Source organism: Lemur catta, chromosome 19 (genome assembly GCF_020740605.2).
Source record: "Lemur catta isolate mLemCat1 chromosome 19, mLemCat1.pri, whole genome shotgun sequence".
NCBI lineage: Eukaryota > Metazoa > Chordata > Mammalia > Primates > Lemuridae > Lemur > Lemur catta.
Genome location: NC_059146.1, coordinates 29,184,128 through 29,204,683, shown reverse-complemented (window position 1 = coordinate 29,204,683; position 20,556 = coordinate 29,184,128). Strand labels below are relative to the sequence as shown.

Sequence of the window (20,556 nt, the reverse complement as noted above, 5' to 3'; positions counted from 1 at the left end):
AAGTGGATTTTTAACATTTTAAATTTATTTGTTTTTCATGTTTAAATTTAAATTTTTGAATACATAAGTTTCCATGGTTCAGACATCAAAAAATATTTGAAAAATCCTATGTGAAAATTCTCTCCTTCATCCCGGTTTCCCATTCACTAAGTTCTCATTCCCCCAATAGATACCATCTGTTATTAATTTCTTACATACTCCAGGGAATTTTTATTGCATGTATAATCCACTACAAATATATATTCATAGGTGGGTCCTAAATTACTTTTTCCTGTTAACAGAAGCTCTTGGCCATTATTCCACACTTGTATGGATTTGTTTTAACCATTTCACTCTAGATGGATATTAAAGTTGTTTCTAATTTTTTCTCCATTACAAACTCTGCTATGATGAACATCCTTGGATAAACATCTTTGTACATATGTGCCAGTATTTCTTTAGATATATTCCTAGAAGTGCAAATTCTGGGTCAAGCATATGCACATTTTGATGCAAGAACCTGCCAAATTGCCTTCCAAAAAGGCTCTACCAATTTACACCACCACAGACAGTGGCTCAGTGTGCCTGTATTTCAGCATCTTTGCCAAAACTAGATACTATTGATCTTTTACATTTTTGCCAATCTGATGAATAGAAAAGGATGTCTTGTTTTAACTTGCATTTCCCTGCTTATTAGTAAGACTGGGCATCTCTTCATATGCTTATTTCTTCTTCTGTGTGTTGCCTGTTCACACCTGATGCCTATTTCTTTTGGGGGCAATCATCTTCTTTGCTGATGCCATTCATTCATGCATTGAACAAATCATAATTGAAGGCCTACTGTGTGCCAGGCATTGTTCTAGGCAGTTGGGAATACAGCAGTCAATGTAACACAGCCCTTTCCCTTGTGAGGCTCACATTCTAGAAGCAGGAAACCAATAAAAAACACAAGTAAAGAGACAGAGTTGTCCGATGGTGGTAACTGCTGTGAAGACAAAGGAAGCAGGAAAGGGGAATTCTTTGACTGTTAAAGAAACTAGTTCCTTGCTCTAATATGTACCAAATATTTTTACAGTTTGTCATTTGCCTTCTAACTACATCTATGAAATTTTGGTGGATGCAGGAGTACTTTTATTTTTGTATGGTAAAATTTGCAAATCTTTCCCTTTATGGTTTTTATGCTTGGAAAGGTTTTCTCCAGCCCAAGATTATAAAAGCATTTGCCCAGGTTTTCTTCTGGTGCCTTATGGATTTACTTATTCCGTTTAAGTCTTTAATCCATTTGGAATTGTTTCCAGTATAAAGAGCAAGGAAGGGATCCAGCTAAATTGGTTAGCCAATTGGCCCCTGACCATTCATTAAATAATCCATCTTTTCCTTGAGGATTTGGAATGGCATCTATAAAATACATGAATTTTCCTGTCTATTTGGGTCTGCTTTTGCACTTTCTGTCTATCCCTATGGCACAGCAACCATCCAAATACTGTAGCTTTGTATTTACTTTTGACATCTGGAAAGATTGGCTCTTTGGACAAATTACTTCTCTTGGCCTCAGTTTCCTCCTCTGTAAAATAAGGATACTACCAACTTTTTTTTTTTTTTTTTTTGAGACAGAGTCTCACTCTGTTGCCCGGGCTAGAGTGCTGTGGCATCAGCCTAGCTCACAGCAACCTCAAACTCCTTGACTCCAGTGATCCTCCTGCCTCAGCCTCCCGAGTAGCTGGGACTACAGGCATGCGCCACAATGCCCGGCTAATTTTTTTTCTATATATTTTTAGTTGTCCAGCTAATTTCTTTCTATTTTTAGTAGAGACGGGGTCTCGCTCTTGCTCAGGCTGGTCTCGAACTCCTGACCTTGAGCGATCCTTCTGCCTCGGCCTCCCAGAGTGCTAGGATTACAGGCGTGAGCCACCGCGCCCGGCCAGATACTACCAACTTTTAAGCATTGTTCTGAGAATTAACGGACCACTTTAGTTCTAGGGGTCAGGTAAGCCCCTTTTTGAGAAGGTAATATTTGAAATGAAATCTAATTGACAAAGAACAGCATGCCGGGCAGAGGGAACAGCCAAGGCAAAGGCTCTGAGGCAGGGACTAGCTTAGTGTGTTGCAGGGTCATGCGGAGGACAGGGCATCTGGCGGGGCTTGAGCAAGGGGAGAGTGGAGTGGTGGGCCGCGGGGAGAGCTGGGGCTGTCACCATTAGGGTGCTGAGGAGCCACAGCAGGATCGGGAGGGTGGGTGGGGCCCGCTGACCCTGCCCCTGTTCCCGCAGTCCATGGAGTCCCAGGTGGAGGAGTGGTACCGCGAGGTGGGAGAGTTGCAGGCGCAGACGGCGGCGCTGCCGCTGGAACCCGCGAGCAAGGAGCTGGTGGGCGAGCGGCAGAACGCGGTGGGCGAGCGCCTGGTGCGCCTGCTCGAGCCCCTGCAGGAGCGCCGCCGCTTGCTGCTGGCCTCCAAGGAGCTGCACCAGGTGGCGCACGACATAGACGACGAGCTGGTGAGGGCTTGCGCCGGGATCTGGGGCCGCGCCAGGGTAATACGAGGGGGTTGGGCGGGGCGTGAGGCCAGGGGCGGGGTGGGGTGGGTGGGGGATGGCACCATGGCGGGTCTGAGGGTGCAGAGGGCCGAGAGACTCTCCCATGGGCACAGCTGATGGCCTCAGCCATTCAGTCCTTTGCTTACTTAGTCATTCACTCTTTCACATGCGTTTACTCACGTTCAGTCACTCAGTGATTTGTTCATGAGGTCATTTATCTATTCACTTATTCATCCTTTATTCCTCCATTTATTTACTGATTACTCATTTATTCACTCATCCACTCATCTACTCATCTATTCATTTCCTCATTCACTCACTCACTTCCTGATTTGCTCATTCGTTCACTCACTCTCTAATTTGCTCACTTGCTCGATCATTCTAGGCCCGGCCCTGTGCTTGGGTCAGGGTTACAGGGGTGACCAAGGCAGATCCTGTTGCTGCCCTTAGAGGTCTCAAAGTCCAAGGAGGAAAACAGACTCGTCCCCAGACAGTGACAACCCAGGGTGGTTAGAAAGATGATGGGGGAGTTTAGGCAGTTGTGGGAACCCAGAGAAGACAGTTGGCCAAGGTTCAAGGTCAGGGAGAGCTTCCTGAAGGAGCGGATGTCTGAGCTGAGAGACCTGAAGGAAGAGCAGAAGCGAGGCAGCTGTGGGGGTGGGAATGGAGTTCCAGGGGGCAAGACCTGCATGCGCAAAGGCCAGGGGTAAGCACGAGCCCGGCCTGAGTGCCGAGAGCAAGACAGCTTGTCAGGAGAGGAGGCTGAAGATGTGACCAGACTCTTCGGCAAGGAAAGGCCTTGGATGCTGTGCAAAGGGCTTACAGTTGGGATGCAGGGGTCCTTGGGTGCATTCTTTCCCGACCTGCTCCCTGTGTCCTCTGCAGGTGTGGGTTCAGGAACGGCTGCCACTGGCCATGCAGACAGAGCGAGGCAGCGGTTTGCAGGCCGTCCAGCAGCACATCAAAAAGAACCAGGTGAGCAGAGCCAGGGGAGGGGTGAGTTAGGACACACTGAGATACAAGTGATAGAAAATAGCTCAAGGTGGTTAAAGGCAAAAAAAAAAAAAGTTTATTGGCTCTTGTCATTGAAAAGATTGTGGACAGCAGGTATAGGTGGATCCAGGTGCTTTCGGATATTTTCATGAATCTCTCAGCTCTGTTGTTTTTTTTTTTTTCCTGTGTTAGCTTTGTTCTCAGGCCAACTCTCCTCTCCTGGTGATAAAATGCATCTGGCAGATTCAGGTTTACATCCCACCAGCAAAACTGGAGAGAATCTCTCCCTCTCAGTAATTTCCGCAGTAATTCCAGGGACAACTTGTACTGACTCAGCCTGAGTCACATGCCCATCCCTAAACTAACATGATGGCCAGGGGTTCGGTCTGCTCCTTACCCTGGCCTGGGCTCAGGGCCCATTCTTGGAACTTGCTGGTGGAGTCAGCTTTAATTACCTGAGCTGAGATGGAGGCAAAGGAGTTCCCCAAAGGAAAATCAGGGACCCTTGACCAGAAGCAAGAGGAATAGCTACTGGGCAAGGAACAAGTAAACCAGCCAACAAACAAAAACTCAAAACACCGATAAAAGGGACAAAGACAGTAAACAAGAGGGTGCTGACCCCTAAGTTGAGCAAGGTGGAGGAGGGGGCTTTTGAGCCCCTAAAGTCTCTGGATTTCTGTTCATCCCTCTGGGCCTCAATTTCCACATCTAAATAAGTAGAGAGTTGGTTTAGAGCACTGGTTCTCAATCTGTGTAGCAGAAGATCCCTTTGGTCAAAGCAACTCTTTAATCAAAGCTCAAAGTAAGAAACCTAAGAGGTATAATAATAATAATGCATTGATTAAAGACTTACTGTATCCTAAGTACTATTCTAGGGGGATATGTTGATTAATTTAATCCCCTTAATGGCCCTAATAAGGTAGATATTGTCATTATCCCCATTTTACAAAAAAATGTAAGTTTTGGGAGGCAAGGATACTGAAGGATGTCGGGGAGGTGGGACCGCAAATTATTTTGGAAGGTTCGTGATCATGCTGCGCTAGGTGGAGTTCTTTAAGAGGCTGGAGTTTTTCTTAGATTTTGCTTTTCTATTTGATGAAAATACTCTCGGCTGTCGACAGTGTTGGGAACAAACAGAACTGGCCCATCATTTTCAGTTGAGGAAACTGATCAAGTGCACTTAATGCTCAAAATTGCGGGGACTTGCCTGTGTGTGACGAGAGTGCCGCATGCACAGGGGCTGTTAAGCAGATACCAGCAGCTCACAGTGATTGCGCATTTGCTGTGTGCTGGACTCAGTTCTAAGTGCTCCATGGTTTATCACCTCATGACAACCCGATAAGGTAGATCTTTGCAGGCTACTCCTAGCTGTGTGACTTCGGCACGTTCCACACCCTCTCTGTGCCTCAGTTTCCCTATCTGTAAAATGCGAATGATGCTGCTGTCTGGCTCATGCGGTTGGAGTGAGGAGATGTGCGGCCACATCATATAAAGCCCTTATTTAGCAAGGCGTCTGGCAGGTCTCAGACACCCAAGAAGGGTTGGCTGTTATTAGTTCCATTTACCAGCTGGGGATACTGAGGCACAGAAGTTAAATAAGCTGCTCAGCAAGTACAGCGCTGGTTGAGGGAACTCTCTGGGGAGATGAAAGCGTTCCATATCTTGATCTGGGCACGCGGTGTAGGCATGTGTAAAACTGTGTTGAGCTGTGTTCAAATCCTGTCACTTCTTACTGGCTGCTTGCTCTTGGGCATCGTACTTCGCCCCCCTGTGCCTGTTTCCCCACCTGCAGGACGGGGTGTGCGTGAGCGAATATCCGCAAAATGCTCACGTGGCGGGTGGCACGTGGTGAGCGATCTGAGGATGCTTGTGGTTAGCTCCGGGGCCTTGCCAGTCGCAGAGGACCACGCGGTCTCGCGGGGCCTCGGGACGTCCCTCTCCACCCTCACCCCCACCTCCCGCCCCCAGGGCCTGCGGCGGGAGATCCAGGCGCACGGGCCTCGCCTGGAGGAGGTGCTGGAGCGCGCGGGCGCGCTGGCGTCGCTGCGCAGCCCCGAGGCGGAGGCCGTGCGCTGCGGCCTGGAGCAGCTGCAGGGCGCCTGGGCCGGCCTGCGGGAGGCGGCGGAGCGGCGGCAGCAGGCGCTGGACGCCGCCTTCCAGGTGGAGCAGTACTACTTCGACGTGGCCGAGGTGGAGGCGTGGCTGGGCGAGCAGGAGCTGCTCATGATGAGTGAGGACAAGGGCAAGGTGCGCCCGGGCTGGGGGTGTGGGGGGCCTGGGGACGCTGGAGCCCCGGGGCCGCCGCTACCGCCTCATCGCGGGCGCCGTGTGCCTGCAGGACGAACAGAGCACCCTGCAGCTGCTCAAGAAACATCTGCAGCTGGAGCAGGGCGTGGAGAACTACGAGGAAAGCATCGCGCAGCTGTCGCGCCAATGCCGGGCGCTGCTGGAGATGGGGCACCCGGACAGGTGGGCGGGCGAGGGGCGGGGCCGGCTCGTAGGGGATGGTCCTGCAGGACGGGGCGATTCGCTGTTGGAACTTGAGGCAGGGCCAGATTTGGACATTGGGGTGGGAGAGGTCCTCCTTGCTGTGTGCTGGAGCCCTCAGGCTTCGGCAGGCAGGCGGGCTGGAGTGGGAGTGGGGGTACTGCCCAGGGATGGTTGAGAAGGTGGGGCCAGGAGCACTGGGCCTTGAGTGTAGTGGTGGGACCTCCTCACTGTGGGAGGAAGGGAGAGGTGATGTCCAGGACTGAGTCAGAGAAGTAATCGCTCATGATAGGCGTGGGTCCTCCTCCTACGCAGTGTCTGGGAGGATAGAAAACCTGGAGTGCTGGGATGGGGTATGGGGCAGGGCCCCAGACCTCCTGGTATGGTGGGGCTGTGTTGCCTCACTGAGCGCCCCGGCCTGGACCAGGGCTGGGATCTGAGTGCAGATAGCGGGGAGACCTCTGTCCAAGTGAGCGGGAGATTGGGACTGGTAGGGGGCAGATTGGCTGGGGATCCCAACGGAGAGTCTGGAGCCCCACCCAAGTCACCGGATGGTCGGGATGTGGGGCTGCAGAGATCAACTCAGTGAGGCTGGGGCAGGGGTGAGCTCAGCAAGCTAGGGAAGCAGAGCTTTCCCTGGTGCGGACACACAAGTACGGCTGAAGTGAGACTTGCAGAAGGCGGAGTCCACAGAGGGACTCAGAGGACACGACCCAGCCTGGAGATTCGGAGGAAACACAGCCCTGCCCTGGGAGGGAGGTGACAGGGGGCGGCAGCTCTGCCCCAGAAGTCTCAGGGGGCTCCATCCCTGCCCTTCCCTGCCCCCCACCAGCGAGCAGATCAGCCGGCGGCAGTCGCAGGTGGACCGCCTGTACGTGGCGCTCAAGGAGCTTGGCGAGGAGCGCAGGGTGGGGCTGGAGCAGCAGTACTGGCTGTACCAGCTCAGCCGCCAGGTGGACGAGCTCGAGCACTGGATTGCCGAGAAGGAGGTGGTGGCCGGTTCCCCTGAGCTCGGCCAGGACTTCGAGCACGTCTCGGTGAGCATCGTTTGTAGTAACAGTGACACCGGGGGCCATGGTGTGTGCTGCTAAGGTTCTCTGGGCCTCAGTTTCCCCATCTGTAGTAGAAGGATAATAATGGCACCCACCTCATGGCTGTGCTATGAGGCAAACGAGTTAATATGATGGAAAGCACTTAGGACCATGCTTTTCACACATGGTGCCTAATACAGCATTAGTTATTATCATCTTTTGTTATTGTCACCATTATTGCTACAGAGTAGGTTCGATAAGGGTTAGATATTATTTTGATGACGATGATGATGATTGTCGTTACTCATGCTTGCCACACAGTGGGAGCTTGGAGGGAGCTGGTGTAGGCAGCCCCTTTGCCCACTTTGCTGTACCCACTTCCTGGTGGCAGGTGCTGCAGGAGAAATTCTCAGAGTTTGCCAATGAGACTGGCACGGCAGGCCGGGAGCGGCTGGCAGCTGTGAACCAGATGGTGGATGAGCTGATTGAGTGTGGCCATACGGCAGCGGCCACCATGGCCGAATGGAAGGACGGCCTGAACGAGGCCTGGGCGGAGCTGCTCGAGCTCATGGGCACACGGGCCCAGCTGCTGGCCGCCTCTCGAGAGCTGCACAAGTTCTTCAGCGACGCCCGAGAGCTTCAGGGACAGATCGAGGAGAAGCGGAGGCGGCTGCCCCGCCTGACGGCCCCACCGGAGCCGAGACCCAGTGCCAGCTCCATGCAGAGGACCCTGCGAGCCTTTGAGCATGACCTGCAGCTCCTCGTGTCCCAGGTGGGGCGCCGGCGGCCGTAGGGGCAGGTGGGAGGGCCTGGGTACCTGTGGACAGCAGAGCAGGCAGAAATCAGGCTGTGGGGCAGGTCAAAATGAGGCAGTGGAACAGACAGAAAGCAGACCACAGCACGGGAAGAGATTAGGGAACGGGGCAGAGAGGAAATGGCCTGATCGCATGGTGTGCAGAAGTCAGGTAGGGGCAGGAAAGGGCGGTGCCGTAGGTCGGATAGAAATTAGACAGTGTTTCCCATAGAGATTGGGCAGCGGTTCTCCAGAAACTGCGAGGTGAATTTTACCCAAATGCAGATGGAGGGTCTAAAGGGAATTGCAAGAGGCCTAAGAGAAATCTGACTGTGGTGCCGACAGAAGTGAGATGGCAGGTCTCTGATAGAGATCATATGATTTTTCTGAAAGAAATCTGATGGAGGTGGATTTAATGGGGAGGGCAACAGAGCTAATAGAAATCAGGCGGAGGGACTGAAAGAGATTGGGAGGTGGATCTGAGCAATCAGATGGAAGTAAAGCTGTGGGCCTAACAGGACTCTGGCAGCAGGACTGTGGGAAATTGGGTTGCAGGTCTGATGGAAGATAGGAATTGGACAAGTGTTTTTATATATTGGACAGATGACTGTTAGAAATCAGGCTGGGAGATTGATAGCGATTAAGTGATAGATCTGACAGAAACAGGGTGGTCTCTCCAAAAGAAATCAAATCATTGAACCAATAGAAATTGGGCAGGAGACTGATGGCAATTGAAAAGCCATTCTGAGGGAAACTGGGCTACTAGGAGGCAGAGGGTCCGAAATAAACAGAGTGGAAAAAATTATCTAGCATGTGCAGTAGGCATCACGGTGGAAAGGGGCTTCCTGAAAGGAACAAGGTAGAGGTGGGCCTGCCTGAAAAAGCAGGTGACAGTCCCACTGGAAATAGAACTCTTAGACCAAAGAAATCAAAAAGTGGACTGAAAAAAAGCTAGTAGTAGATCTGAAAGAAGTCAGCGGCCGGGCACGGTGGCTCAGGCCTATAATCCTAGCACTTTGAGAGGCTGAAGCAGGAGGATTGCTTGAGGCCAGGAGTTTGGGACCAGCCTGGGCAATAGCAAGACCCCATCTCTACCAAAAAAATAAATTAATTAATTAAAAATTAGCTGGGCATGGTGGTGTGCACCTGTAGTCAGTCCCAGCTACTTGGGAGGCTGAGACAGGAGGATCCCTTGAGCACAGGAGTTTGAGGTTGCAGTGAGCTATGATGGTGCCACTGCACTCTAGCCCAGGCAGCAGAGCAAGCCTCTTTCTCAGATGAATGAATGAATGAGTGAGTGAAGTCAGAATGCAGGTAAGTCAAAGAAAAATCAGGCAGCAGACATGAGAGAAAAGTGGTCGTGGGTCTAAAAGAAGTCAGAATGCAGGCAAGACAAAGAGAAGTCAGGCAGCGAACCTGAAGGAAGCCCAGTGGTGGGATCGCAGGGGCAGGCTCCTCACACCTTGAGGCTCTGCACCCAAGCGGATGGGGGGAAAGAGTGGGCAGAGCCTGGGCCCCGTGGAGGGCTGGTGCCCGACCCAGCATGCCCCCCAGGTGCGGCAGCTGCAGGAAGGGGCAGCCCAGCTGCGGACGGTGTACGCGGGCGAACACGCCGAGGCCATCGCCAGCCGGGAGCAGGAGGTGCTGCAGGGCTGGAAGGAGCTGCTGGCAGCCTGCGAGGACGCCCGCCTGCACGTCAGCTCCACGGCCGATGCCCTGCGCTTCCACAGCCAAGCCCGTGACCTGCTCTCCTGGATGGATGGTATCGCCGGCCAGATTGGGGCAGCTGACAAGCCCAGGTGCCCCTCATCCCTCCTCGGGCTTCCTACCTGTCTCTGGCAGCCTCCCTTGGCCACCCCCAGCCCATCAACAATCCCCTTCCCATGAGAAATCATGACAGTCAGTACCTGCGTGGCACCTGTATGTGCCAGGCACTGTTCTAGATCTTTCATGTGTATCAATCAGGACCCCTTGTCAGGCCCGGCTCCCAGTCACCGTGGGCAGGATTGGGGACTCAGGACATGGGGCCTCCTCCTGCCCTCTGTCCTTCCCAGTTGCCCACTACCGCCCTCTCCATGGGGATGTCACAGCATGGGACGGGCTGAAGCCAGCACAGGGGCAGGGGAGGTGCGGGACTGTATTTGTCAGGGTGGGGAACAACGGTAACAAACAGTCCCAGCATCTCAGTGGCTTAACCCAGTAGGCACCGATTTAGTGCTCACGTGATGGTTCAGTGTGAGCGTCCGGCACAAGTCTCTCCCACGGTGATTGGGAGCCGGGGTCCTTCTGTCCCTTGGTCCTGGGAGTCATTTGCTGGACCCTCTGCTGCCGCAGGTGGGAAAAGACAACAGGAGGCTCATGCGGGAGGTCGGAGGGACTGAGCCTGCACTCACACGCTGCCGGCCGAGTGGCCCAACCCGTCTGCCAGGGAGGCTGGAAATTTAGTCCCATGGTGTGGCCAGGAAGAAAAGGACCTGGAAGGTGGTGGCCACTGGCAATGTTTCTGTGATTGTGGGGTCTTGAGCCTGCATTCGGTTACTCAGCAAATATTTGTGGAATGCCTATTGTGTGCCGGATGCCCAACAAGGCCAAGCCTTTGCCCCGAGGCAGCTCACATGGTGAGGGAGGAGACAGGCAGCAGATGAGTAAACAAACACGTCCTGTAACTTCAGAAAGGAATAAGTGCTATGGAGAAAAATAAAGTGAGGTAAAGCAACAAGGCGATAGCTGGCGAGGTCACTCTGAGGCTGTGGCGTTTGAGTGGAGATCTGAATGGGGCGATGGGGGAGCCGGGTAAAGTTTTGGGGAAAGGGTTTTTCAGGTGGAGGGATCAGCAAGTGCAAAGGCCCTGAGGTGGGTGTAGTCAGGCACAAATGAGGAGGAGTGAGGCGATCATTGTGTGTGGCTGGATGAGGGAGGCGACAGTCAACAGTGAGAGGAAACTGAGAACAGAGGGGCAGTAGCTGCCTGGAAGCCATGCGTGGTGAGGAGTGTGTCTTCTCTCTGAGGAAGATGGGAGTCATGGGAGAGTTTAGAGTGGGAGGAGAGGGGGGATGTGATGTACATTTGAGAAAAATCACCCCAGCTGCTTGTAGGGAACACACTGTGGAAAACAAACGTGGATGTAGGTAGACCAGCCAGGAGGCCACCGCAGTGATGCAGGTGAGAGACCATGGTGGTCTGGGCCATTGTGGGGGTTGTAGAGATTGAGAGCAAGCAAGGGTTTGGTTTTAGGAATTTTAAAGTCTTTTTCTTATGAAAAAATTCAAATATACACAGAAGTAGAGGTAACAGCATACCGAACCTACATGTGTATCGTGAACACCTGGCTTAAACAATTGTCAACATTTGGCTAATTTCATTTCAACTGTATACTCCCCCACAGCCCTGCTGAGTTATTTTAAAAGAAATCATAGGCTTCGTATCATTCCACAGGGTGTATTTTAAAGTTACAAATGTTCAGTGACTGGTGGATTGGCTTCAGGCACTAGGGGAAAGAGAAGAGTCATGGATGAATGATGGGTGAACTTACTGAAATGAGGAGAAGAGGACACATTTGGGGAACAGGGGAGAATCAGAAAGATCATTCTAGACATAATTAAAATTCATCACAATGTGCAACCTTCAGAAATAAGTTTGGACACATTGTCTTATAATGTAGTCAGTTTTCTGTTATTATAACAAGATACTGCAGACTGGGTAATTTATAAAGAAAAAAGCTTATTTAGCTCACAGTTCTAGAGGCTGGGGGGTCCTAGAGGCTGGGAAGTCCTAGAGCATGGTGCTGGCATCTGGTGAGGGCCTTGTGGTACGTCACAGCATGGTGGAGGGCATCCCGGGGTGAGAGGGCATCCCAGGGTGACAGGGTGGGAGTGTGCTAGCTCTGGTCTCTCTTCCTGTCTTTATAAAGCCATTAATCCCATCATGGGGATGACTTCTTCTAATGGTCATTACCTCTGAAAGGCCCCACCTCCAAATCCTATCAACATATGAATTTGGGGGTTAAGTTTCTAACACATAAAATTTGAGAGACACATTCAAACTGTCCTGTAAAGCTATGATTACCAACTAGTGGAAACTTCAGAAATTTGGAATTTATTTTGGACATATGATGGCTTAGAATGTCACTGTCCTATAGTTATAGAACTCGAGCCACACATATAATTTAAAAATTTCTTGTAACCACATTAACAAAGTAAAAGAAAGCAAGTGAAAATTAATTTTAGTAATACATTTTTATCTAACCCAACAGACCCAAACGATTATCACTTCAACATGTGGTCAATATTAAAATTATTAATGAGACATTTCACGTTCTTTTTTTTTTTTTTTTTTACACTAAATCCTCACTATGTGGTGTGCACTTCACACTTGAACATGTCTCAGTTCGGACTAGCCACAATTCCAGAGCTCAGTTGCTATGCAGGTCTGTGGCTACTGCATTGGACAGCACAGAATTGGAAAGTTAGAATCGTTGGCTAGTGGAACCTTCAGAACTATAGAAAATTAGAAAATTTAGACCTTGAAATCCTAGAAGGTTAGAATCACAAAAGTGTGAAATTTTGGAGCCTTGGAAAGTTGGAATCATTGAATTAGTGAAGAACCTTGGACCCTCAGGACTTGGTCAGAGAAGGTAGGTGTCTGGAGAGGGTGCGGGATGCCAGCGTCAGGGGTTTGGGTACACCAGGAGCTGCGTGTATGGGCGGGCCCAGGCAGGCTGCCTGTGGCTGAGATGCCTGCCTGCCACCCGCTGCAGGGACGTGTCGTCGGTGGAGGTGCTCATGAACTACCACCAGGGCCTGAAGACTGAGCTGGAGGCACGGGTGCCCGAGCTGACTGCCTGCCAGGAGCTGGGGCGCTCTCTGCTGCTCAGCAAGAGTGCCATGGCTGACGAGGTGGGGAGGGGCTTGGGGGCCCCCCTCTGCCACCCAGGCACATTGGGGGTCGGAGCCACCCCTGACTCCCCTCCCACCCACCACTCCCAGATTCAGGCACAGCTGGACAAGCTGGGAACCAGGAAGGAGGAGGTGTCGGACAAATGGGACCGTCACTGGGAGTGGCTGCAGCAGAGTGAGTGGGGGCCCTAGACACACATGGCTCAAGGCACAGGAACATGCGCCAGCAGGCCCAGCCAAGGCCCGGAGGGTGACACAAGCATGCTTTGCACACTGCCCACGGGTCTCCAGACGCAAACGTGAGGGCTGGGAGGGTAAACAAGGGGTCTGCCTTGTTATTGTATCCCTGGTGGCAGATGCCTAGGAGAGAAGCTGGTGCCCACAGAGACAGCCCCAGCCTCTGTCATTCCTGCAGAGCCCAGAGTGATCAGGGCTGGGATAGGGGAAGCCAGAGGGGTGTGGAAGGGCAGTGAAAACAGCCACTGCCCCAGGAAGGGCGCCCAGGTGTCCCCAGCACCCTGACCCCTCCTGCCTCCCCTCAGTGCTGGAGGTGCACCAGTTTGCCCAGGAGGCGGTGGTGGCTGATGCCTGGCTGACAGCTCAAGAGCCACTGCTACAGAGCCGGGAGCTGGGCAGCAGCGTGGATGAGGTGGAGCAGCTTATCCGGAGACACGAGGCCTTCCGCAAAGCGGCTGCAGCCTGGGAAGAGAGGTTCAGCTCTCTGCGGCGTCTGACCACGGTCAGCTCCCCAGATCCTGCCCCCCGCCCCTCCACTGCCCAGCCCTCTATATGGGACAGACATGCCTGGACTTGGTGCTAAGTCTTGACTGAGGGTCAAGACAGACCTTACTAGGCTCCCAGTGGGGCAGGGGGACAGAACTGTCACCAGGCAGTGACAGTCCAGAGTGATCAGGGATGCGATGGGGGAAGAGAGATGGGGAGATGCAGGACACTTGTCCTGGCCTGAGGGAGTCTGGCCTGAGACTTGAAGAATGAGGTGAAGAGACTATTACAATGAAAAGTCTTAAGGTCCTGGGTGGGGCATTCAGAAAGGAGGAAGTGGGGGGCCGGAGGGCACCCAGAGAACGCGATGCTTTAGCTGATTCTTAAAAGCAATAGGTGTTTGCCTGAGAGAATAGGAATTGAGTTCCGGCAGAGAGCAAAGCTTGGGCACAGCCCCGGACAGCTGAGTGGTGAGGCAGAAAACCCAGAGCGGCCTCCCGGACCTCTCCCTCACCCCCCAACCCCCACGCCTCCAACCTGACCCTGGTCCCTCGGTCCCCAGATTGAGAAACTCAAGGCGGAACAGAGCAAGCAGCCACCCACGCCGCTGCTGGGGCGCAAGTTCTTCGGGGACCCCACGGAACTGGCGGCCAAGGCGGCGCCCCTGCTGCGGCCAGGGGGCTATGAGCGGGGCTTGGAGCCCCTGGCCCGCCGGGCCTCGGACACGCTGTCGGCCGAGGTGCGGACCCGGGTGGGGTATGTGCGCCAGGAGCTCAAGCCCGAGCGCCTCCAGCCGCGCATTGACCGGCTGCCGGAGGTCCCTGGGAGGGTGGAGCCCACTACCCTGCCGGCCGCACCAGAGGACGCAGCAGAGACCCCCGGGGCCCCCGCCGTGGCGGAGCAGGTCCGGCCGCGGCCAGAGCGCCAGGAGTCAGCTGATCGCGCGGAGGAGCTGCCCCGGAGGCGGCGGCCCGAGCGGCAGGAGTCCGCCGATCAATCCGAGGAGGCTGCGCGGAGGCGGCGGCCCGAGCGGCAGGGGTCGGCGGAGCACGAGGCAGCACACAGCCTTACCTTGGGCCGCTACGAGCAGATGGAGCGGAGGCGCGAACGGCGGGAGCGGCGGTTGGAGCGGCAGGAGTCCAGCGAACAGGAGATGCCCACCAGAGACGTGGCCAAAGGGTGAGGGGCCGTGCGACCAGGGGGTGAGGGAAGGGGCACACGCAGAGCTCCTAGAGCCGCTCAGGCCCAGTGAGGGGGCTTCAGGCACAGAACTTCCTAAGGAGGGAGATACCATCGTGGAACCCATTTTGCAGAGGCTAAACTGAAGCTGAAAGAGGGAGCACATATGCCCCTTGTTCACAGAGGCAGCCCTTCCTGTTGGAGGAAAAGGCAGAGTGTTTTCCTCCAAGGGCAGGTTCTCACGCAGCCACTGAGCTCTGACGTGCATCAAGTCCCCTGGGTGCCTCTGGGCTGGGGTTTTGTCCTCTTTGCATCTTAGTTTCTTTACTGGGCTAGTGGAGGAACCATTACCTCCTTGATTAAAAAAAAAAAAAGAAGACCCTTTATCACAATTTCTTTCAACAGCCTTATGAAGTGGGGGCTGTAGTCATCTCCATCACATGGATAGGGCAACTGAGGCACAAAGAGGGCAAGTCACTCAGCTTGAATGAACCAGGACTGGAATTCAGGCCTTTCAGAATCCAGAGTTAACCAGAGCGTGTGGTGCAGAATAGGCCAATCAGCTGTGTCTCCAGAAAGAGGACTTTGGTCAGGAGACAATGACTTCTTGACCCTTTTATGAACATCTGCTGAGTGCCCCACTCTGTGCTTGAGGAGAGCGGTGACTTAAACAGTCCCTGCCCGGCTTTCATGGGGCTCACAGTCCAGTGGGAGAAACAGACCTGTCACCAGACAGTGATGACCCAGAATGATTAGGACTGGGATGGGGAAGTGTGTGTGTGTGTGTGTGTGTGTGTGTGTGTGTGTGTGTGCGCGCGCGCGCGGGGGGGTGCTTGGGAGCTCAGGGGTGGGTGGAGAAAGGCAGCAGTATGTTCAAAGGCTGAAGGTACCATATTGCATTTTGCTCTTTGTGCTGCTTAAAACTCAAAGGGGAGAAAGGTTCAGTTCTCCATTCAGCAGACATGTCCCAAACACCTGTGGTATGTAAGGCCAGCATCTGAGACAGCTGCAGAAGGGAAGGGAGGACTGGCATTTCAGGCTAAGGGGTGGAGGAGGCTCCTCGGTCCAGCCAGGCAGGTTCCTGCAGGTTCCTGGGAGAAGACACTCTAGTTCCATTGGGTCTTTCTGTTCCCCACGACCACCAGGAAGGCCACCCTGGCTGACATTGTGGAGCAGCTGCAGGAGAAAGAGGCCAGCCCAGGGCTCCCTGTTGGGGTAAGTTGAGCCTCCAGATGGGTGGGATATGGGGACCCCTCTTCTCAGAGCAGGAGTAAGGATCTCAGAAACAACCAGTGCTAGCCCTGGACCCATCCTCCTGTCTCCTGCAGAGACAGCATGGACTCTCAGGGGCCCCACATGACCCCCACCAGAGTCGGAAAATTTCTCCCTTAGAAAGACGGGGCACCGACATGAGACAGACACTCCAGACTCTCCCAACATCTGTCCTGGGCTCCATATTTCTTCAGCCCAGTGGGGTCCCAAATTTCCTCATAGATGGCCACATACACACGCAGAAGGAAGGCCCAGATTCCTCCTACAGACAGATGGGACACCCATCTGCTAGCACCCCCCACTTCCATAAATCTAGCTCCCTCTTCCCACCATCAAGAGATTCTAAACAAACGAGTCCTGACAGACTCACTCCCAAGACCCATGGGGCCCCTAAGAGTTGGACTCCAGCCCTGAGGTCCTTCCATAATCGCCTCCAAGACAGATGGCCCCGCAGATGGATGGGACCCCAGACCCATGAGCTCCCCCAGACAGATGGCCCCCACACCCCATGGTCAGCACCCCTCTTCCCCCTCCCTTCACACAGCCGTCGCTGCCTCAGCCTCGGGAGCTTCCCCCTGGCCGCCTGCCCAACGGGCTTGAGCCGCCTGAGCGGACACCTCGGCCGGACCGGCCGCGGGCGCGGGACCGGCCCAAGCCGAGACGGCGGCCGCGGCCCCGAGAGGGTGGTGAGGGCGGGGGAAGCCGGCGCTCGCGCTCCGCCCCGGCCCAGGGCGGCTCGGCTCCCGCGCCTCCGCCACCGCCCACTCACACAGTGCAGCACGAGGGCTTCCTGCTGCGCAAGCGTGAGCTCGACGCTAACCGCAAGTCATCCAACCGGTGAGCGCGTGGGCGGGGCTTTGGAAGGCGGGTCCCAAGCTCCAGTGTCCAATGAGTGAATAGTTAGGCCTGAGGAGGGGGCGTGGCTAAATTTCAAGACCTCCCACCAGTGGTGGGTAGGTGGGGCCAGGGGCGGGGGGCGGGACTCAACATCAAGGAATCCAGCCAATGAGCAGGAGGGGCGGAGACTAAGGTAGAGTCCCATTGCTGAGTGGGTGGGGCTTACATGGGGGCGGGGCAAAAATGTTCTGAAAGTGAATACATTGGGACCTAATGTCAAATCTCACAGCAGCCAATCCAGGAGTTGACTGGCTAAATAGCAGACTGGGGGTGGAGTCTAGTCTAGAAGGTTTCAATGGCTTGTGGTGGATCCCGGAGAGCTCTTCCAACCAATGAGTAGGGTGGGTTCGTCCTTAAAGTTTCAAATCTGGACAGTCTGAAAAGGGGCAGAGCCCAAACTCTGGGAGCTGGGGGCGGGGGCAGTAATCTCTTGTTTCCAAATGGGGGTCTAGCTGTGGTGTGTTTACTCTTGTAGTCCAGCTTCTGGTTGTTCAACCTCTTTTTACCCACCTGGGAGGTAGACTGTGGGGACAGATGGAGCCAGAAAGGGTAGCACTGGCCAAGGAGTGGAGTGAGGCCTAGACCCAAAATGAGGAGTGGGCAGGGCAGGTTAAGATTTTGCCCATAGGGTCTGGTGGTGGTCTTTCTTCCCTGTATCTAGGCCGAGGTGGGAATACACAAGGGCACGTAGTATATTTTGCTATTGGAGGGCTTCCTCCAGTATTAAGAGAGGAATTTGGCTAGATGGGGAGACAGGAATTCCTTGTTTCAGACACTAGACCAATAGATCTTCCTTGAGAGAACTCTATGAGGTATAGAGGAGTAGGGAAGAATAAATGGAGCAAAGGTTTATGTAGGAGATGGTTTAAGTCTTGCCTTCAGGAAATTTAATATGAGAGGGGACAAAGAAGGGCAACCCCAGCAGGGGCCTGCCTGGGCAAAGGCTTGGTACTGAGGGACTTAGAGGCTCCTTTGGCTCAGCAGCAGCCATAAGAAAGAGCATCCTAGGCCTACGGCCCAATTAGGGCAAAGACCAAGAGACGGGAAGGCTCAGGCAGATTCAGGCATGATGATGTTAATGAAGAGTACTCAGGCACAGTGCTACAGCTCTGCCTTGAGCCCCTTCTTGTCACTCCAGGTCGTGGGTGAGCCTGTACTGTGTGCTCAGTAAGGGAGAGCTGGGCTTCTACAAGGACTCCAAGGGTCCGGCATCTGGGAGCACACACGGTGGGGAGCCACTTCTCAGCCTGCACAAGGCCACCAGTGAGGTGGCTAGTGACTACAAGAAAAAGAAGCATGTCTTCAAGCTCCAGTGAGCCCCCAGTGGGCAGGAGGGAGGGATCCAAGGCCCAGCTTCTCTCTCCCAGCAGGACCCTGGCTTTCCTGGAAGACGGTGGGGGGGTGAGCGGGGCCTTTCCCCGGATCCCCCAAATCCTGTGTCCCTTCCTGCAGGACCCAAGATGGCAGCGAGTTTTTGCTCCAGGCTAAAGATGAGGTGAGATCTGGTCCTTTCCCTGCCTTCCCTATGTGGACTCAGGAATGACCTGGCTGGCTGACTTCTGGCCCATAGTGATGGGGCTGTGGAAAGGAAACCTCACCGGCCAGAGTTATCAGGGCCATAATGGGAAAGTCCGTGGGCAGTGAGAGCCCAGAAGAGGTTCCTAACCTGGGGAGTGGGAAGGGGTTAAGGGAGGCTGCCTGGAGACCATGATGACAAAGTCCAAACTCCTTCCCTTGGCCACTCAGGTAAGACTGGAAAAATAGGACGAAGGAGTTAGGTTTAAAAGGGGTGATCCAGGTGGAGGGAACTGCAAGTGCAGAGGACCAGAGGTGCAGAATTGCAGAGGGTTAACTGCTGGAGGACAGAGTTCGAGGAGGACGGTCTCAGAAAGGTTCCCATGGGTTGGATCTGTCAGGGCATTATGGGCCATTTGGAGGAGGTTGGATTTTTATTCTAAGGGCACTGGAGGGCCATGGTAGGGTTTTGAGCCAGGGAAGGTTGCAGTGATTCGTAAGAAAGATCCCTTTGGCTACCATGTGCAGGGTATATTGGCAGGGGAGAGAGCAGAGTTGGGGAGCTAAGGAGGTGGCCAGGATAAAGTCCCAAGTGGAAGAACACAGGGCTGGACCAAGCAGGTCTGTGGGGAGAGGAGAAAGAGGAGGGTGACAGAGGCAGCCTCAGGACTGGGACTAAGGGGAGGAGCAAGCATGGAGGTGGTTTGAAGAGATGTTGAGAGTAATAAAACTTATCGCATTCAATCCTCACAAGAGGCTATGAAGTAGGCCTTCATTCACTTCATGCCTTCTTTTACATCTCTATAAAATAGAGATAAAAATAGTTTATCATAAGGTTATTGTGAGAATTAAATAAATTGATACATGTAGAGTACTTAGCACAGGGCCTAGTAAATGTGAGTGCTCTAGAAACACCACTATATTATTATTGTTGTTTTGTTGTTTATCTCTGCAGTGGGAATTATATCTAACCCTATTGCATAGGTTTTAGTAAATTAATCCACAAAAGTGCTTAGACCAAAGCCTGGCACATAGTAAGTGCTATGTAACTGCATCATCATCATCATCATCATCATCATCATCATCATCCCTGTTTAATAAATGAGGAACCATGTTCAGAGAGGGTAGTCTGATTTGAGGTTCATCTATTGCTCGAGCTCCTCTCTTCCAAATACAGACTCTGTGCCGTGTTTCTTCCTCCAGGAGGAGATGAATGGCTGGCTGGAGGCTGTGACCACGTCAGTGGCGGAACATGCTGAGATCGCCCGCTGGGGCCAGACACTACCCACCACTTCGTCCACAGACGAGGGCAACCCCAAGAGGGAGGTCGGGGAGCGCAGGGCCAGCGGGCGCCGGAAGTGACTCCTCACCCCCAGGGCCTGACACGTCTCCCTGCCTCTCTTTTTCGCACTGTGGGCACAAAGACACTTTTTCTTCTGCGGGGCTGGGCCGGAGCCCCTAGTTCCAACACTGCGGACGCGCCATGACGGGCACTGGAAAGGAGGGGACTTCTCCTGCACCCTAAGAAGTGGTGGGGAGATTGCTGCCCCTATAGCCATATCTCGGCCCCTTCCCGCTCTCCACCCCCCACCCCAGGTGCTGGGGCTCCATTATTTTTATGCAATAATTGAGCTTGGTGGGGGCGGGCAGGGGGCCAGTTGAGCCAAGCTCCCTGCCCCAAACCACAGATCCTGCCCCAAGAAGCTGGGGTGGTGGGGGCGATAATTCCTGCCCCCCTCTCCGCCCTAGGGATGGGCACGGGGGCGCTGGTGAGGTCCCCTGGACCATCCAGGGTGCTAGGGGGTAGGGAGGGGACACCCCCTCCCCGCCTTTACCTCACTTCCAATGCTGCCTTGATCTCTGTCTGGGAGGGAGGAGTGAAGGGGCCCTCGCCCCTGCACTCCGCCGCCTCAGAGCCATGCGGTTAATTCCTGACTTAGTTTATTTTTGCAAAATGTCGACCTCCTCCTCACCTGCCCCGCATCTGCGAAGGCTTTTAATGGGAGGGGCGTCAAAGCTCAAAGTCTTCCTCTCTCCTCCCCCCTCCAGCTGTAAATGCCACTTCATGAGGGGAGGGGTGAGGGGAAGCCCTCCCCCTGCATGCTTCTGGCTGGAGCACCTCCCTGGGGCGTGGGGGGACCGAGTTGTGGGCAGCCCCCATGGCCGCCTGGAGAAGCCGCTGGGGCCTGGGGGTGTGGGATAGTGTGGCGGGCGCACACTGTATGTACCTATAATAAACCTTTTGGCTTCGACGGTCT

General features: G+C 53.9%; 2 protein-coding genes across 3 annotated transcripts in view; both read left to right on the top strand.

Annotated features, from left to right (window-relative positions):
- Positions 1–11,082, top strand: part of LOC123624311 (spectrin beta chain, non-erythrocytic 4) — a 62,292-nt gene extending 51,210 nt beyond the window's left edge. Inside the window, exons 20-26 of the mRNA XM_045531964.1 lie at positions 2,250–2,474; positions 3,399–3,488; positions 5,475–5,753; positions 5,845–5,975; positions 6,826–7,030; positions 7,416–7,796; positions 9,372–11,082. Of these exons, the coding sequence (XP_045387920.1) occupies positions 2,250–2,474; positions 3,399–3,488; positions 5,475–5,753; positions 5,845–5,975; positions 6,826–7,030; positions 7,416–7,796; positions 9,372–9,704 (1,644 nt within the window). The 3' untranslated portion in view covers positions 9,705–11,082. The remainder of the gene's footprint in view (positions 1–2,249; positions 2,475–3,398; positions 3,489–5,474; positions 5,754–5,844; positions 5,976–6,825; positions 7,031–7,415; positions 7,797–9,371) is intronic.
- A 1,036-nt stretch (positions 11,083–12,118) lies between these two features.
- On the top strand, positions 12,119–20,550 carry LOC123624313 (spectrin beta chain, non-erythrocytic 4-like). 2 transcript variants are annotated; one of them, XM_045531966.1, is made up of 10 exons: positions 12,119–12,450; positions 12,574–12,712; positions 12,803–12,887; positions 13,255–13,451; positions 13,998–14,614; positions 15,760–15,829; positions 16,431–16,723; positions 17,922–18,095; positions 18,236–18,278; positions 19,502–20,550. In XM_045531966.1, exons 2-10 carry the CDS (start codon positions 12,599–12,601, stop codon positions 19,658–19,660), a joined length of 1,752 nt encoding a protein of 583 aa, XP_045387922.1. In that variant the 5' UTR covers positions 12,119–12,450; positions 12,574–12,598; the 3' UTR covers positions 19,661–20,550. The 2 variants fall into 2 exon arrangements, with proteins under 2 accessions (XP_045387922.1, XP_045387921.1); XM_045531965.1 differs by having other exon boundaries at positions 12,119–12,712.
- Positions 20,551–20,556: the final 6 nt, after the last annotated feature.

What these genes read in the sequence shown, in the direction of transcription:
- LOC123624313 (XM_045531966.1), top strand. Translation starts at nt 12,599, where the DNA reads ATGAACTACCACCAGGGCCTGAAGACTGAGCTGGAGGCACGGGTGCCC. An exon ending in ACCAGAGACGTGGCCAAAGG is followed by an intron (nt 14,615 to 15,759) that starts GTGAGGGGCCGT and finishes CACGACCACCAG; the next exon opens with GAAGGCCACCCTGGCTGACA. An exon ending in AAGCATGTCTTCAAGCTCCA is followed by an intron (nt 18,096 to 18,235) that starts GTGAGCCCCCAG and finishes CCCTTCCTGCAG; the next exon opens with GACCCAAGATGGCAGCGAGT.